This window comes from Carcharodon carcharias, chromosome 19, assembly GCF_017639515.1.
Source record: "Carcharodon carcharias isolate sCarCar2 chromosome 19, sCarCar2.pri, whole genome shotgun sequence".
Classification (NCBI taxonomy): domain Eukaryota; kingdom Metazoa; phylum Chordata; class Chondrichthyes; order Lamniformes; family Lamnidae; genus Carcharodon; species Carcharodon carcharias.
In genome coordinates, this window is record NC_054485.1 from 31,150,281 (window position 1) to 31,167,794 (window position 17,514).

Below are 17,514 nucleotides of genomic sequence, written 5' to 3' on the forward strand. Positions count from 1 at the left end.
GGGCAACATCCCAAAGGAAGGATAAAAAGCAATACTGTTCTCACTCAGCTCCTAGCAAATGTCTTAACAGAAATTGTCACATGGTTGTAAAAACTTAATCAGGTTTTGCAGCAAAATTCACAAGTCTACAGATAGATAACGATTATCCCTGGATTATACATTTTGAGCTAAAATCAGCAAAATTGAGTGGCCAAGTCCACTGTGAGCTCAAGAAAGCTGAGTAGTCAGATGCACTGCAGACAAGTTTTAATCCAGCAGACTCAAGTGAAAACAAGCACTCTATTCTGCAGCAGACACCAGCTTAAAGAAGCAATTTTAAAACATACATTTAGTGAAAAAGTTACACACTTTTCCAACATAACACAATCCTCTTTGCACTAATAAGCAGCAGCTCAGTTGGTTTCAGCAGCCAAGTGGGAAAATCAAATGAGACATGAAAAAAAAAGGTTAGACGGTGGATTATGAAGCTACCAAAGTGATCAGAGCTTGTTCCTTAAAATGTGCCCTCTCCCCTCCACAATCACCTCGAAAATCAGCAAGACTGTACAAGCCTTTTCAAACTGAGCAAAGCACCACCTTTATCAACCATCAACTAATTAAAAGTCACTGAAAAAGGAAGTTCAACAATTGAACTCCCTATATATAAAAACATAAAATGCTGGAAAAACTCAGCAGGTCTGACAGCAACTGTGGAGAGAGAAATAGAGTTAACGTTTTGAGCCCGTATGACTCTTCTTCTGAGCTAAGGGTAGAAATGTGATGAAATTCATACTGTTTAAGAGGGGTAGAGCAGGTGAAGCCAGATAGAAGGTCAGCAATAGGTGGGGGCTAAGGAGAGATAGAGAAAGATGTCATGGACAGAAAGACAAAGGGAGTGTTAATGGTAGTGGTAAGGGCTAAAGAACATGCTGATTGTGGCATAAATGTAAGAAAGCACAATGTAATAACAGCAGAACAAAGGTCAGCACTCTGAAAGGACAACAGGGAACAAGGTAACAGAAGGCTCTTTTGGGGTGGGGTGGGGGAGGGTATGTGGTTGGGGGAAAGGAGGATACAAAAAGGGATAAGGGGATAAAAAAGGGATAAAACAATGAATAAATTAATGCAAATAAAACTAAGTAAATAAAAATAATTTTACAGTGAATTTTAAAAAGGGGTGAAGATAGAGGAGTGTGTTCATGGTCTGAAGTTGTTGAACTCAACGTTAAGTCCAGAAGGTTGTAAAGTGCCTAACCGGAAGACGAGGTGTTCCTCCTCCAGTTTGCGTTGGGCTTCACTGCAATATTGCATCACGCCAAGGACGGACATGTGGGCATGAGAGCAGGGTGGGGTGTTGAAATGGCAAGCAACAGGAAGGTCTGGGTCATGCTTGCGGACAGACTGAAGGTGTTCCGCAAAGTGGTCACCCAGTCTGCGTTTGGTCTCCCCAATGTAGAGATGACCGCATTGGACTTTATTGTGCTACACCAACTGCAATTGGAAATGGTCTGAAGACCAACCTCTTAAGGTGTAAATCAGAGCCATAATAAACTACCCACTTTAGAAAATTTGTTAAAGATTGCAAATTCAAATTGGAAACATATTTGACTGTTAATTGTTACTTTTTAAAAATTATATACTTATTTTCACATTGATGTAGTGATTGCATAAGTTCAGAATATAGTATTTACAAGACGACAATTATACCTCTTGTAGTCGTTTTAACATGTTTCTGGACCAAGATAGGATGCCATTGCGAGTGTCCACAGAACAATCCCATATTTTCAATGGGAATTTGCGGTTGGTCACTTCCTATGACAAGTGGAAATGAATGATGCACTTTCAATAATCAATAAATCTCTCTCTGCAGGAATATGTCATGTTTGTAAAGACATTTTCATAGCTTTTCAAGAAGGGTACCTAGCACTCAATGGTTTCCCAGTTTTATGCATGTCACATGGCCCAACCAGCATATATCCCACAAGTGTTTGATCTACCTGTGTGATTGAATGACAGGGTTTTGGCTAAGTGGAGACACTTATTCTTGTCACGAGCAGTTAAGCATTTAGTTTGTCTGTACAACTTGGATACCTTGCACTTCCAGATTTAGGCCCAGAAATCACAAGAACAGTGTTGAGTGTGAGGATAAAATTTTTTCCATCTTACTTGAAGAGCTAGATCTCATACTCTTAAAAGGTTATAATTAAAGGCAAACATATTGACATCAAGTATTCCAATTGGAATTTCCTCCTGAATTGCAGGAAACAAAATTACATTTTCTCAATTTTTAAAAAAATTCAAAGATCAGTGTGGAGAATGCAGAAGTTGCACTTGAACATCAGCATGCATGTTGAATGCCATATGTGCTGCACTATTATCACTGATATAATACACGTGCATCCCATGATCTGAATTTTGGATAGAAAACAAAAGGTTGTTAAGATTGGATTTTTTAGAAAATATCTGTAGGTACTACCATGTCAACTTTTAGGGACGAATGTGGCCAAAGACAAAAAAGGTCTGAAAATTTTTGAGACAAGAAATCATCACACTTTTTATAATTTGTAGTAAAATGAAAATGTTTCTAGGCCATTTCAAATTTGTGGAATTATTAGATCAAGTGAGCAGAAACATTAGCTTTCCCTTCATCTTACTTCCATTAGCGTCAAGACTACAGACAATGCATTTATTTCAAATCACCAAGGTGAACTCAGCATTTCAACGTTCACTGAAGTCCATACTAACAGAACATGATCTTGCTGGATTATGTACATGTGAAGCGAAGCAAAACAAATGCAACAGTGCTTCACAAGCTATTTTCCAATGAGACTCTATTTTAACACTTGAAAATTAACACCAACAAAAACAAAACAGCATAGTAATATGCAGTATTAAAGTTCATGTATTATAGATTAAAACAATAGGTCATATAAATGTGAAAATCTTTGTTTTTAAAATACTTTGTAAAAATGTTACTTTGTGTACTTATAAGTTTCATCCCAGTTCACTATATTCCTGGTGACAGAAGGATCAATGAAAACCATTCACCCGCACACATTGTACCATCTCGCCCCACAACACACATACATACAGGTCTCTTTCCAATCCCTCCGTAATCAGCAGATTGGCCTTTTCAACAGCCTTACAGCAACCGAACCACCTGGAGCACCACAGGCCCCTTCATGGCCAGGTCATAGTGACTGAAAGTTGGCAATAAATAATGGTGACAATCCACAGGCTTTTGCTTCCAGCAAATGCTGGGATGTGTGCAATATTTCTGCATTTCGTTTTGGTGATACTTTTCTACGGTCATTGTTGTTTGCTGCTGTAATTCAACAAGCAGAGAACAAAGTGGTGGTGTTCAAAAAACCAGCATCAATTCACTACAACCAACCTAGGCTCTGGCTCAACTGCTCCCTCCTCCACCCCAACCCCCGCCATGCCGACTGAAACAGACAGTTCCATTGAGCGGCCAGCAGCACAGTGCATCCTCCTGGCAGGATGAGTGACTGCAGTTGGGTCCAGGCTGGCATGAGGCTAATTGGCAACAACCATCCCCACGCCCCACCCAATCCCAGCCAGCCCCCAGCCTCATAAGAACATAAACAGGAGAAGTAGGCTGTTCAGACTCTCAAGCCTGCCCTACCAGTCAATAAGATCATGGCATATATAACAAGGCCTTAACTCCACTTTGCTGCCTGCTCCCAGAACCCTAGATGCCCTTGACTATCAAAAAATCTGTTTAACTTAACCTTGAATATGTTCAATGACCTAGCCTCCACTGCTCACTGGGGAAGAGAATTCCAAACACCCTCAGGCGAAATTCCTCATTTCCATCTTATATGGGAGACCCCTTATTTTGAAACTGTGTCCCCTAGTTCTAGATTCTCATGAGGGGAAACTTCTCACATCTACCCTGCCAAGCTACTTCAGAATCTTGTATATTTCAATAAGATCACCTCTCAGATCTTCTAAACTCCAATGATAGTATAGGTCAACCTGTGCAACTTTCCCCATAAGAATACCTCTTTATCCCAGGAATCAGCCTTGTGAATCTTCTCTGAACTGCCTCCAATGCAAGTATGCCCCTCAAGGTGTCCAAAACTGTACACAATACTCTAGGTGTGGTCTCATTAATGCTCTGTAGTAAGACTCCCCTACTTTAATATTCCATTCCCATTAAGGCCAACATTTGCTTGCCTTCTTAGTTACTTACTGTACCTGCATGCTGACTTTGAGATTATGTACGTGAGCACCCAGTCCTTCTGTACTGCAGCATTCTGCAGTCTGTCTCCATTTAAATAATACTCTGCTTTTCTATTCTTTCTGCCAAAGTTGACAACCTCACATTTTCCCACAATTTACTCCATCTGCCAAATTTTTGCTCACTCACTTAGCCTAACCATATCCTTTTGCAGATTTTTGTAGCCACAGGAGGGTACATGTGTTCACTAGGAGAGAATAGCAGATTAAGTTTTTGGCTGGTTTCTGAACTAATGTGCAAGTTAGTATGAATGGGAAAACAAGAATTAAACATCTATAGAAGCTGGTCGACCGGCTGAGTGTTTACAGCACTTAATTACTGGGGGAGATTTTCTGGGTGAAGATTCTCTCCACCTGCCATTGGCCTCTGAAGTGGTTTCAGCCAAGTGGAGGGGGGAGGTCAGGAAGAAAATTAAAAGCATGGAATTCCATTATCCAATGTTGTGGAAATTTTTCATCCTTGAACTGTGCTTTTTATCCTACATCAAAATGTCAGTCTTTCTCCTAGTTAGGAATAGACCAAGGACAGCAATGCATTGAATGATAGGTTTCTGGAGACTGAGGTCATCAAAAACTAACTCAGGTCACATACCAAGAAAGATTGCAACAGTTCTCTTGTGCGTAATCTTGAACAATTCTTAATATTGCACTAAAGGGCAGGTAGCTGGCTGAAGCAACAATAAACAAAGCTCCTCAAATTAACTTTTAACTTAAAATCTATGCATTATGAAATCCAGATAACACTCATAAAAAGCAGTGCCTGGGAACTGTCTGAATGATTGGGGGTTGTCATTTAGATTGTGTTAAAATCCCTTGATCAACTTTTAGTGATTTTATTACATTCTTTGAATTTAGCTGCATTTTTTGCTGACCAAATTTTCCACCCTTTTAAAACCTGGAACAAAAAGGGTTTTTAAAAAGTCCTTAACGTACAGTTTAATATACAAATTAGGAGTTCCAGGTTTGATTTCCAGTCTGTGCAGAGCGAAGTGAACTCAGGTTTAATAGAACAGTACAGCACAGAAGGGAGGCCATTTAGCCCAGAGTCTGCGCCAGTGGAACAGCAAGGTGGGTTGCTACAACTGACTAAGATCTTCTGGGATAGAAGAGAAAAATCAGTAATGTCTCTTGAACACTATATAGTAAATTGGGACAAACACACACACACTTCCCTCTGAATTCCAAAAGCTTGCCAATAGACACTGTCTAGGCTTATATATGGAAGAATTCAGTTTGATGAGGTATAGGAAGATGCACAGGGTGGGGTGGGAGGTGTAATGGGTGTCTAAAGCAGAAAAGGCTTTAAAAAATCAGGTGTTAGATCTTTCTGAAGAAAGAATTTGTCAGTTGACAGAAAACTGAAAACTACAGATTGTATCACAGTAATAAATTTCTGCCACTTTATTTTACAGCCTTTAGTGTCAGAAAACAATAGGTCTGTACTTTATCTTAGATCCTAGATATTCAATGCCATTCAACTAGGATCTATTTACAAGGTCAACCTTTGAATACATGTTGACAAGATTGTAAGAATTTCATCTGAAGTTATCCAGAAAAAATGAAGCAGTTAGCCACAAGAGGCCACCCTAGACCTGTACTCACTCTTTTGCATCTGACAGAGATTTTTCATCGTTCTCAACCAACTGCATTTCTCCAATGAGCTGATCCAAGTACTTGTCTTTCTGCAACTCCCCCTGCAAAGCATGATGAACAGCAAGGGCTTGCAGGATTGCACCGTTGTAACCCAGTGAGGAAGCATGTGTCACTTCAGCATTTTTCTTTGCAAACTGTCCCAAAACAAAACAATCATATTAAAGTCAGCATAGGGAGATTATTACAACCTTATTACAACCTGTTTTTATTTAACTGAAGAAGCCTAATCTACAGAATTGTATTTTGAATGAAAAGAAAGAGTGAGCTGATCTTGTGCTGATTAGTCACTGGTTAAAATAGTTGTATGCTTCCTTTTGGTAGCTAAAAAAACTGAATAGTTATTTGTTCCCAGCACTAACTTTCAACACCTCTTTCAAATGAGCAACAATTAATTGAAATGTAATCTTCCACAACTACCATAATCCTTGGAACACCACAGAGGTATCTTTTCAAAAAGAGTGCAAACTTGCAGCTGGGTGTGCCAAAAATTTTTTTTTGCAGCACTCAAGTTCAGCACTTGAGAAAAAAAAAGTTCAAAAGTTGGTTTAGTTGAATTTCTGACACAAATTAACTCAGTCTTTCACAGCATTGAGAAGTTATTTTAGGTTAGGGTATATTATTCAAATATAAACCTCAATGAAATGATATTGAATTGGCTTAGAAAAAGCAGAGTGTGAGATTAGTTTTTAATTTGAAAAAGTGCTAATTTTAATAGTATAGGAATATCATGTAACAAAATGACTTCTGACAGCTGAATAACATACTGAGGATTCTTTCATGTCATTGCCCATGAGCTGAAAGGCCAAAAATAAAGAGAGCCTTAAACTCCTTGAAGCTGCAAAAACCACTTCAAACTCAAATTAGAGCGACACAATGTTCTGGAAAGGGACTCATGCTTTCTACCTTTAGCATACTTGGTAGCATTCATCTGCCACTTTCACATTACTGAACACCTAAAATTCCCAAGAAAATATCAGAGCTGCATCCTAAGGGTTACACCAAGGATGGTATATGTTGTGTCATCACCAGACTTATACCCTTATTTTTAAATATTTTTCTAGGGATATTTCACTGCAACTGCTGTAATAGTATGGATCGGCTAGTAAAATATTAATACAACAAACCAGTGGATCTCTCAAGGAGTCATTCATTGCATGTCAGAGGGCAGGGGTATTATATCAAGTAATGCTCATTATTTGGCTGCCAAGAGTTCTATTGCTTTAAGTCAGAAGATTTAATTCCTGTAGAATCCTAAAGTCAATTAACAATTAATTGTCCAAAGGATCACGAGGTCAGTTAGGTACTCTCTCTTGCTAGGGATGTTAGTTTGTAATTTGGAAGTGATTAGCCTTCTCTTTGATATTATATAACGCATTGTAAAAATTTACATGCGAGACAAACTGGAACAAGCAGGGTGGCACAGTATCTCAATACTTCTATATCTGATGGCATTAGGAATGTCCAAGACACTGCCTGTAGCCAGTAGGCAATGAGCTTGTATTATCCACCCCTTGAAATCCTGACTTGCATATTTTTGTGTTTCTTAAGTTAAGCTATTAACATTGGGAACTTGATAAGGGTTGCAACCAGTTATTAACATATTCACTTTTTTAAGATTGGATATTTTAGATTTTGTACATTCAATCCTTTTCACAGAATCTTTAGTGCAGGAGGCCATTTGGCCTATCAAGTCTGCACTGGCTCTCTGAAGGAGCATTCTACTTAGCCCCCTTATCCTGCCTTATCCCTGTAACCCTGCACACTCTTTTCATGTCACCATCGAATTCCTTTTTGAATAACTCAATCGAACCTGCCTCCACCATGCTCTTCGGAAGTTGGTTCCAGACTCCAACCATCCTCTGGGTGAAAAATAAGCTTTTCCTCAAATTACTTTTACTCTTTTTGACAATTACTTTGAAGCCATGCCCTCTAGTTCTTGATGCTTCTTTGAGTGGGAAGAGTTTCTCACTATTTACCCTGTCCATGCCTCTCAGGATCTTGAATAACTCTACCAAGTCTCCTCACAGCCCTCTTCTCTAAGGAAAGAAAAGAGTCCCAACCTCTCCAATCTATCTTCATAGCTACTGTTCTTCATCCCTGGAAACATTCTTGTGAATCTCCTCTGGATTCCCTCAAATGCCTTCACATCCTTCCTCAAGTATGGCACCCAGAACTGGACACAGTACTGCAGATGAGGTCTAACTACTGTCTTACACAAGTTCAACATGACCTCCTTACTCTTGTACTCAGTGCCCCTATTAATAAAGCATATAGTATCTTAGGCTTTATTAACTACTTCCTCAACATGTCCTATCATCTTCAATGGCTTATAAACATATATACCAAAGTCCCTCTGGTCCTGTGCCTCCTTTAGAGTTTCTCTGTATTTTATACTATCTCACCATATTCTTCCTGCCAAAATGAATCACCTCACACTTCTCTGCACTGAGCATCATCTGCCACTTGTCTGCCCAATCCACCAACACATCTATATCCTTTTGAAGTTCAAGACTATCCTCACCACAGTTGACAATATTTCCAATTTTCATATTATCTGTCAAGTTTGATATTCATGCCCTAAACACTACAGTCCAGGGCATTACTATACATCAGCAACAGCAATGGTCCCAACACTGATCCTTGGGGAACTCCACCACAAACCTGCCTCCAATCTGAAAAACATCTGTTAACCACTACTGTTTCCTGTCAACCAATTTCTTATCCAAGTGCCTTTTTAAAAAAAAAAATTCATTCACGGGATGTGGGCGTTGCTGGCTGTGCCAGCATTTATTGCCCATCCCTAGTTGCCCTTGATAAGGTGGTGGTGAGCTGCCTTCTTGAACCACTGTAGTCCATGTGGTGTAGGTACACCTACAGTGCTGTTAGGGATGGAGTTCCAGGATTTTGACCCAGCGACACCGAAGGAATGGCGATACATTTCCAAGTCAAGATGGTGAGTGGTTTGGAGGGGAACTTGCAGGTAGTGGTGTTCCCATCTATCTGCTGCCCTTATCCTTCTAGATAATAGTGGTCGTGGGTTTGGAAGATGCTGTCTAAAGGAGCCTTGGTGAATTCCTGCAGTGCATAGTGCAGGTGGTACACACTGCTGCTACTATGCGTCAGTGGTGGAAGCAGTGAATGTTTGTGGATGAGGTGCCGATCAAGCTGGCTGCTTTGCCCTGGACGGTGTCAAGCTTCTTGAGTGTTGTGGGAGCTACACTCATCCAGGCAAGTGGGGAACATTCCATCACATTCCTGACTTGTGCCTTGTAGATGGTGGACAGGCTTTGGGGAGTCAGGCGGTGTGTTGCTCGTCACACAATTCTTAGCCTCTGAGCTGTTCTTGTAGCCACAGTATTTATATGGGTAGTCCAGTTCAGTTCCTGGTCAATGGTAAACCCCAGGATGTTGACAGTGGGGGATTTAGTTATGGTAATGTCATTGAGCATCAAGGGGCAATGGTTGGATTCTCTCGTTGTGGACTGTCATTGCCTAACGCTTGTGTGGCACAAAATGTTACTTGCCACTTGTCAGCCCAAGCCTGGATGTTGTCCAGGTCTTGCTGCTTTTGGGCATGGACTGCTTCAGTATCTGAGTTGCAAATGGTGAACGTTTGTTTGCTGATGATTTCACATACCCACTTCTGACCTTATTATGGATGTAAGGTCATTGATGTAGCAGCTGAAGATGGTTGAGTCTAGGACACTATCCTGAGCAACTCCTGTAGTGATGTCCTGCAGCTGAAATGACTGACCTCCAATAACCACAATCATATCTTCCTTGTGCTAGGTATGACTCCAACCAGTGGAGAGTTTCACCCCCCTCTCCCCAGATTTCCACTGACTCCAGTTTTGCAAGGGCTCCTTGATGCCACACACAGTCAAATGCAGCCTTGACGTCAAGGGCAGTCTCTCTCACCTCACCTTGGGAGTTTGGCTCTTTTGTCCATGTTTGAACCAAGACTATAATAAGGTCAGAAGCTGAGTGGCCCTGGCAGAACCCAAACTGGGTGTCAGTGAGCAGGTTATTACTAAGCAAGTGCCACTTGATAGCACTGTTGATGACCCCTTTCATTACTGATGATTGAGAGTAGACTGATGGGGCAGCAATTGGCCAGGTTGGAATTGTCCTGTGTGGGTATATACAGGACATACCTGGTGTCATGAAGCTATTAAAATATATAATTTTTTAGTCTGCGGGTCTGTTTTAATTGGATTAAAGCCAGCTAGTCTGGGTGCTTTGACTAGTTTTGACATGGAAGACAGATATGTGTATTTGCGTTTTTTGAATAGAGCATTCAGAAGTGGGGTGAAAACTTGACATCTATCTAGTAGATACCAAGCCATATGTTTATATTACTAATAAAACTGGTACTATGAAAGGGGTTTCATTGTTAAAAGGTGATGTTCAAAGAGGTTGTTGATACAATGAGAATTATCATTCAATGGGGCTGGTAGGTATAACTTCAATAGCTTTCAGGTGTACACAGCAGAGGCAATATGAGATCAAAAGGCAGCTGCAAGCCTCCAACTGGCTCCACAGTGAAAAGAACTTCATTTTGAATTCGTACGGTAAAAATGCTTTGTCTGGTGTTTGGTTAAGTCTGTCATTTGCTATTGCCTTAATGGAGATTAGTTTGGGCATTGGTTAAAAGCTATGATAGTAGTAATTTGTAGCTGTGTACATATTTTAACCTGTGTAAATTAATAAAATGTTTCAATTAGTTTAATGCAAAGCCTCAAAAACTGATGGTCTGATTCCGGAATTTAAGGTCGCATCTCAAACATAACACTTAAAATTATAGGTTATGACAGTTGTTTAAAGTTTCCTCTGGGATTTTTAAATAACTCCACTTTACCAGTCATAACACCTGGGCAATTTTGCACATAGCCAGGTAGATGCCAGTGTTGTAGCTGTACTGGAACAGATTGGAAAGGGGCACAGCAAGTTCTGGAGCACAAGTCTTCAGTACTATTGCTAGAATATTGTCAGGGCCCATAACCTTTGCAGTATCTGGCACCTTCAGTTATTTCTTGATATCATGTGGAGTGACTCAAATTGGCAGAAGACTGGCATCTGTGATGCAGGGGACCTCCGGGGGAGACAGAGATGCCTCCAGAAGATCCACTTGGCACTTCTGGCTGAAGATTGTAGCCAATGCTTCAGTCTTATCTGTTGCACGACTGTGCTGAGTTCCTCTATCATTGAGGATGGGGATATTTGTGCAGCCTCCACCTCCAGCGAGTTGTTTAATTGTCCACCACCATTCACGACTGGATATGGCAGGACTGCAGAGCTTAGGTCTGATCTGTTGGTTGTGGGATCACTTAGCGCTGTCCATCACTTGTTGCTTGTGCTGTTTGGCACGCAAGTAGTCCTGTGTTATAGCTTCACCAGGTTGACACCTCATTTTTAGGTATGCCTGGTATTGATCCTGGCAAGCTCTCCTGCGTTCTTCATTGAACAAGGATCGATTCCCTGGCTTGATGGTAATGGTAGAATGGGGGATATGCCAGGCCATGAGGTTACAGATTGTGTCGAGTACAATTCTGCTACTGCTAATGGCCAGTCTTGAGTTGCTAGATCTGTTCGACATCTATCACATTTAGCACAATGTAGTGCCACACAACACAATGGAGGTATCCTCAATGTGAAGGCAGGATTTTGTCTCCATGACTATGCTGTGACCTATCTGCAGCAGACAGGTTCATGCAGCCGAGGTCAAATATGTTTTTCCCTCACCATCTGCTGCAGACACAGTCTAGCAGCTATGTCCTTTAGGACTTGGCCATCTAGGTCAGTAGTGATGCTACCGTGCCATTCTTGATGATGGACATTGAAGACCCCCAACCCAGAGTACATTCTGCACCCTTGCCAACCTCAGTGCTTCCAAGTAGTGTTCAACATGGAGGAGCACCAATTCATCAGCTGAGGGAGGGCGGTACATGATAATCAGCAGGAGGTTTCCTTGTCCATGCTTGACCTGATGCCATGAGGCTTCATGGGGTCCAGAGTCGATGTTGAGGATGCCCAGGGCAACTCTCTCCCAACTGTATACCACTGTGCCACCACCTCCTGCCGGTGGGACAGGACATAGCAGGGATGGTGATGGTGGCGTCTGGGACATTGTCTTTAAGATATGATTCCGTGAGAATGACTGTCAGGCTGTTGCTTGACTCGTCTGAGTCAACTCCCCCAATTTTGGCACTAGTAAGGATGACTTTGCTGGGTCAACAGGGCTGAGATTGCCGTTGTCGTTTCTGGTGCCTAGGTCAATGCCAGGTCCGGTTTCATTCCTTTTTTAAGACTTTGGAGCAGCTTGATACAACTGAGTGGCTTGCTAGGCCATTTCATAGGGTATTTAAGAATCAACCACATTGCTGTGGGTCTGGAGTCACATGTAGGCCAGATCAGGTAAGGACAACAGATTTCCTTCCCGAAAGTACATTAGTGAACCAGCTGGGTTTTTACAACAATTGTTTCATGGTCATCATTCAAATTTTAGTTCCAGAGTTTTATTGAATTCAAACTCCACCATCTGCCATGGCCCCAAGCTAGCTTACACGGCGGTGGAGGCCGGTTGTTTGGAGAACTTGATATTCCTTTTGAAGGATGAAGATGCTACTGTCCGTCACAAGACCACAGAAATTTTCTACATGGCGGGATCCGAACCCAGATTCCCAGGGCATTACCCTGAGTCTCTGGATTATTAGTCCAGTGACAATACCAATACATCACAGCTTCCCCATCTCTTCCCTTTTATTCCATGATCTAGAATTTTACTCAAGTCTGTGGCACCGTATCAAATGCCTTTTGAAAATCCATATACACCACTTCCACAACGTTGCTCTTATCAACCTTCTGTTACTTCCTCAAAATACTCCAGCAAGTTAGTTAAACATGATTTTCCCTTAATGAATCCATGGCTGGCTTTCCTTAATTATTCCTGCACTTGTCTGAGTGACTATTGATTCTGTCCCGAACAATAGTTTCCAGATGTTTCACTACCACTGAAGTCAGACTGACTTGCACCCCTTTTTGAACAAGGGTGTAACATTTGCAATTCTCCAGTCCTCTGGCACCAGGTGTTTCTAAGGAAGGCTGGAAGATCAATCATGCCTCTGCAATTTCTACTCTCACTTCCCTCAGCACCCTTGGACTTATCTCATCCAGTCCTGGCACTTTATCAATTTTAAGTAAAGATAATCTTCCTAAAACCTCCTCTCTCGAATGTAAATTCTTCTAGCATACCAGTTACCTCCACTCTCAACTCAACCTGGGTAGCATCATCTTCCTTTGTAAAGTACTTGTAGAAGACCTTCACGTGCAAGTCCCCTTTCTTATCCCTAATTGGCCCTATTCTTTCTTTTACCACCCTTTTATTATTTAAATGCTTAAAGAAAACCTTGGGCTCCCTTTTATATTAGCTGCCAGTCTCTTTTCATGCTCTCTCCTCGCTTTTATTAGATTTTTCACTTCCCCTCTGGTCTTTTTATATTCAGCCTGATACTCCATTGTATTTTCTACCTGACACGTCATACACACACTTCTTCCTTTTCATCTTCACCTCCATCTCTCTTGTCATCCAAGGTGCTCTAGACTTACAATATCTTGACATTGGGCTACTTCAAAGGACAGGCATTGTTCAGTCATCTTTTCTGCCTACACTTGATTCTAGTTTACATAGCTTAGATGATTTCATTCCATCAAAGTTGGCTTTCCCCAAATTAATTATCCCTGCTCTGGAACGTTCCTTGTCCTTTTCCCACAGCCAACCTAAACCTTATGATACGATGGTCACTGTCCCCTAGAGGCTCTCCCACTGATATTCGATCCACTTGGGCCAACTCATTCTACAGAACCAGGTCCAACAGTGCCTTCCCTCAGTAGACCAGAAACATACTGCTGCAGAAAGTTATCTTGAACACATTCCAGGAACTTGCTCTTCTTGTCCCTTTGCGCTATTCCAGACCCAGTCTATATTTGGATAATTGAAGTCCCCTGCTAAAATTACTCTAATTCTTGCACCTCTAATTTATTTGCAGATTTGTTTCTCTACGTCCCTTCCACTAGCTGGTGGTCTATACACTACACCAATCAATGTTATTGCACCTTTTTCACTCCTTACATCTAGCAAGGGAGATTTTGTCCTTGACCCCTCTCTCTCTCCAGTACTGTAATGTCATCTTGTATTAATACTGTCACTGCCCACCCTTTTCTTCCTTTCCTGTCTCTCCTGAATATTCCTGGGTACAAAGTATTTAACACCCAGTCCTGCCCTTCTTTGAGCAAGGTCTGTTATAGCAATATCATAACTGCATTTGTCAACCACTTATTGCCTACTCTAATTTTATCAAACTCTCCAACTATTCCATCTGCCTTGATACTGCACTCTGATATATTAATACTTCTCTACTTCCCACTGCGAGTTCCTCTCCACTCAACTCTGAATTTGTCCTCAGTCTAGTTTAAACCCTTCCCAACAGCACTAGCAAGTCTCCCCACAAGGACATTAGTTCCAGTCCTGATAAGGAGTAACCCATACTTCTTGTATAGATCCCACCTGTCCCAGAACCAGTCCCAAAGCCTCAGAAATCTAAAGCCCTCTCTCCTACTCCATTTCTCCAGCCCCATGTTGAACTGCTCAATCTTCCTATTCTTATGCTCACTAGCATGTAGCATTAGGAGTAATCCTGAGACTACTGCTCAAGGTCCTAATTTTAATTCCCTTCCTAAATCCCTAAAATCTGCTTTCAGGACCTCATCCTTTTTCCTACTTATGTCATCGGTCCCAACATGGACCATGACCTCTGGCTATTCACCCTCCCCCAAAAGAATATCCTGGAGCCGCTGTGACATCCTTGATCCTGGCACCAGGGAGGCAACATACCAACATGGAGTAATGTCTACGGCCACAGAAACTGCTGCCTGCTCCCCTAACTATAGAATTCCCTACCACAATAGCTCTTCCTCCTCCCCTCCTGTGCAGCTAAGCCACTCGTGGTGCCACAACCTTGGTTCTTGCTGCAGTCCTCTGAGGAATCATCTCGTTCACCAGTATCCAAAGTGGAAAAACTATTAGAGGGCAAAATAGCCTCAGGGGGTCCCTGCACTACCTGCCTGTTTCTCTTAGATACTCTGGTGGCCACACATTCCCTCTGCCAGCATACATCTTAGCTGTGGTGTGACCACCTCTCTAAACGCGCTATCCACAATCCTCAGCCTTGCAGATACACCAGTGACTCCAAATGCTGCTCGAGTCCTGCAGCCCGGAGCTCAAGTTTCTGTAGCTGGTGACATTTCCTGCAAATGTAGTTAATCTGTCTGCATGATTTCGCACATCTTGCAGGATGCACATTCCACATGGCCATGGTGCACCTTCATACCTTAAACTTTATATAAAATGTTTACTACAATATGATATAATAACTTACCTGTCATTCACCAATTGTCTCCTATGCCGAGTCCAGAAAGGCCTATACTTCCTGTGACGTCAAACAGATTTTATCTGTAAACTCTCGCCACTTATATGGGCTCTATGTTGTTTAGCTAGCTTAATCAATTACTTTCTGAACTAACTTAGAATAATTCTCATATACCATAGTCTTTCCCCCCCTCCGTGCACCAAATTCCTAAGTGAACCTAATTCATTACTTAGTCGGTCTCCATCTCACTCAGGTGTAGTTGCCTATCTCCTCATACCCCTTACTGATCCTTTTTCAGTTGACTCCTTTGTTATAACCCCCTGATTGTTGTGAATTTCTGACACCTGTTGCAGGCCCAGGTATAAAACAATGCTGCCAATGTATCAGGGTGGGTTCTGTCCTTTTATCGCTATCATCCATGGCAAGACTGATTTAAAGGAAAGTACATTATTCAGACCATCATGAGGTCGTGAAAAGTGCTATAATTCTTCCGACTTGTTTAGGAATCTGCTGGACTCTCAACAGCCTTTGCTGCATTGTTTGGAGTATACATATGTGCAGTATATTCAAGCAGATAAACTACTGAAGGTGAAATGCTGTCTTTGTTGTTCAGTTCTGAATAGCTTATAGCTTATGAATCTGCAGCTGACTCACTTTGAACGAAACTGGTTGACCTCATTCCAGGATTGGACGTGTAGGTTTTGTAGATTCATGGGCTGGCTCTATATTTCTCCCCGAGAACTTCCAATAGTCCCAGTCCCAAAGGCCTTTTACTGTTGAAATGCCCATTTTAAATACAGTAACTTTGTTTTTTAAATGTATGGAACAAAAATGGGTAAAATATCAATGTCAACATTTTGGGGGTCATTTTCTTGAAAAACAAAAATAAGGGTTACTATTTACAAGCTCTTCTCGTATTGCTACGCATGAGAATTTCTAAGTAGAAAGATTACATTTTATGATGATTTCTATATTTTTGTAATAATCCCAGATTGTCCATTTACATTGAAGAAACCACTGTTTTTATTTAGGTTTCCAGTAACCAATCAAAAATACTTCACCGTCAGCAGGGAGATCCTAAAACTTCCCAGACTCTTAACTGCAGATGTGTTCCTCTCCTCATACCCTCTGCTCACTACAGCTGCACTGCCTCTAACTCACTATTAACAATGACACACCAAATCCACTATTATATAAATAAAAGTATAGATTGGCTCACCTCTGTCACATACCAAAGGTCACAATTCATTACAAACGTAAACCAGCTTTGAAATTAAGAGAGCCGCTAGCCTGAAACACGGAAGTTTAAAGTACCTTCCAATCTGAAATTAGAAGATCTGAAGGGGTTTCTCATTTTCAAATTCTAGGGTAGTGTTTACTTAATAGCAATTAGACTTATGACTTGAAAGCTCCATCTTATATTAGTACTTTGGGCATTACATGAAATAATGCTCCTGGCCTTCAAAAACAGACCACCATCTGACTTACCATAAGCAATGCCCCAGGTGATCCACTAGTATAGATAAACTCTGGCAAGTGAACAAAAACATAAATGTACAATTAGCACAAGATTAATTATAAAGGCCAGCCAAAGGAGCTTCATTCCTTTCCTGCCGCTGCCATCCCATCATACATGGCTTCCATAATTGTCTCAACCCCATTATATATTATAGTCTGGTTGACTAGATCAGAAGATTGTCAACAGTAAGCCAAGACAAAAGCATAGTGGCCAAGTGAACAAACAGGGCTTCCTTTTCTTAGAGGTTGGGGAAGAGCACCCAGTGGTGATAGAGAAATAATCATAAAAATGTTTAAACAATGAATTATTCTGCCCAAGGAGGGTGGACCATTGATGCTAAAGGGGTAGAGGGTGGAAGGAAGAGAAGAGGAGAAAGAAAGCAAATCAATAATAAAATCTATCTTATTTGAACAAAAGTAAATTACACAAGCTCCATTAGTCTGACCTTTTTAACATCCTGAATATCTGGATATGCCAGGGCAATTGGGGCGATCCTCATGGCACCTCCATTTCCATAGGAGCCCTTTCCCTTAAACTGTTCCCTTGCTGGTTTAAACACATCATTACAGTTTGGACTTAGAAGCTTCTTAAATACACGAATGACACCACTTCCATACCCTCGATTTGGCTGTGCTTTGTATTCCTCAGCAAACCTAAGGTGGTAAAGAAAAAGTA

The 17,514-nt window shown here is 41.3% G+C and overlaps 1 protein-coding gene across 1 annotated transcript in view; it reads right to left on the minus strand.

Moving 5' to 3' along the window:
- The window catches only part of adprs (ADP-ribosylserine hydrolase), a 40,263-nt gene that overhangs the window by 9,245 nt on the left and 13,504 nt on the right, over positions 1–17,514 (minus strand). Inside the window, exons 3-4 of the mRNA XM_041212714.1 lie at positions 17,285–17,492; positions 5,845–6,029 (exon numbers count right to left, since the gene is read on the minus strand). Coding sequence (XP_041068648.1) covers positions 5,845–6,029; positions 17,285–17,492 — 393 coding nt within the window. The remainder of the gene's footprint in view (positions 1–5,844; positions 6,030–17,284; positions 17,493–17,514) is intronic.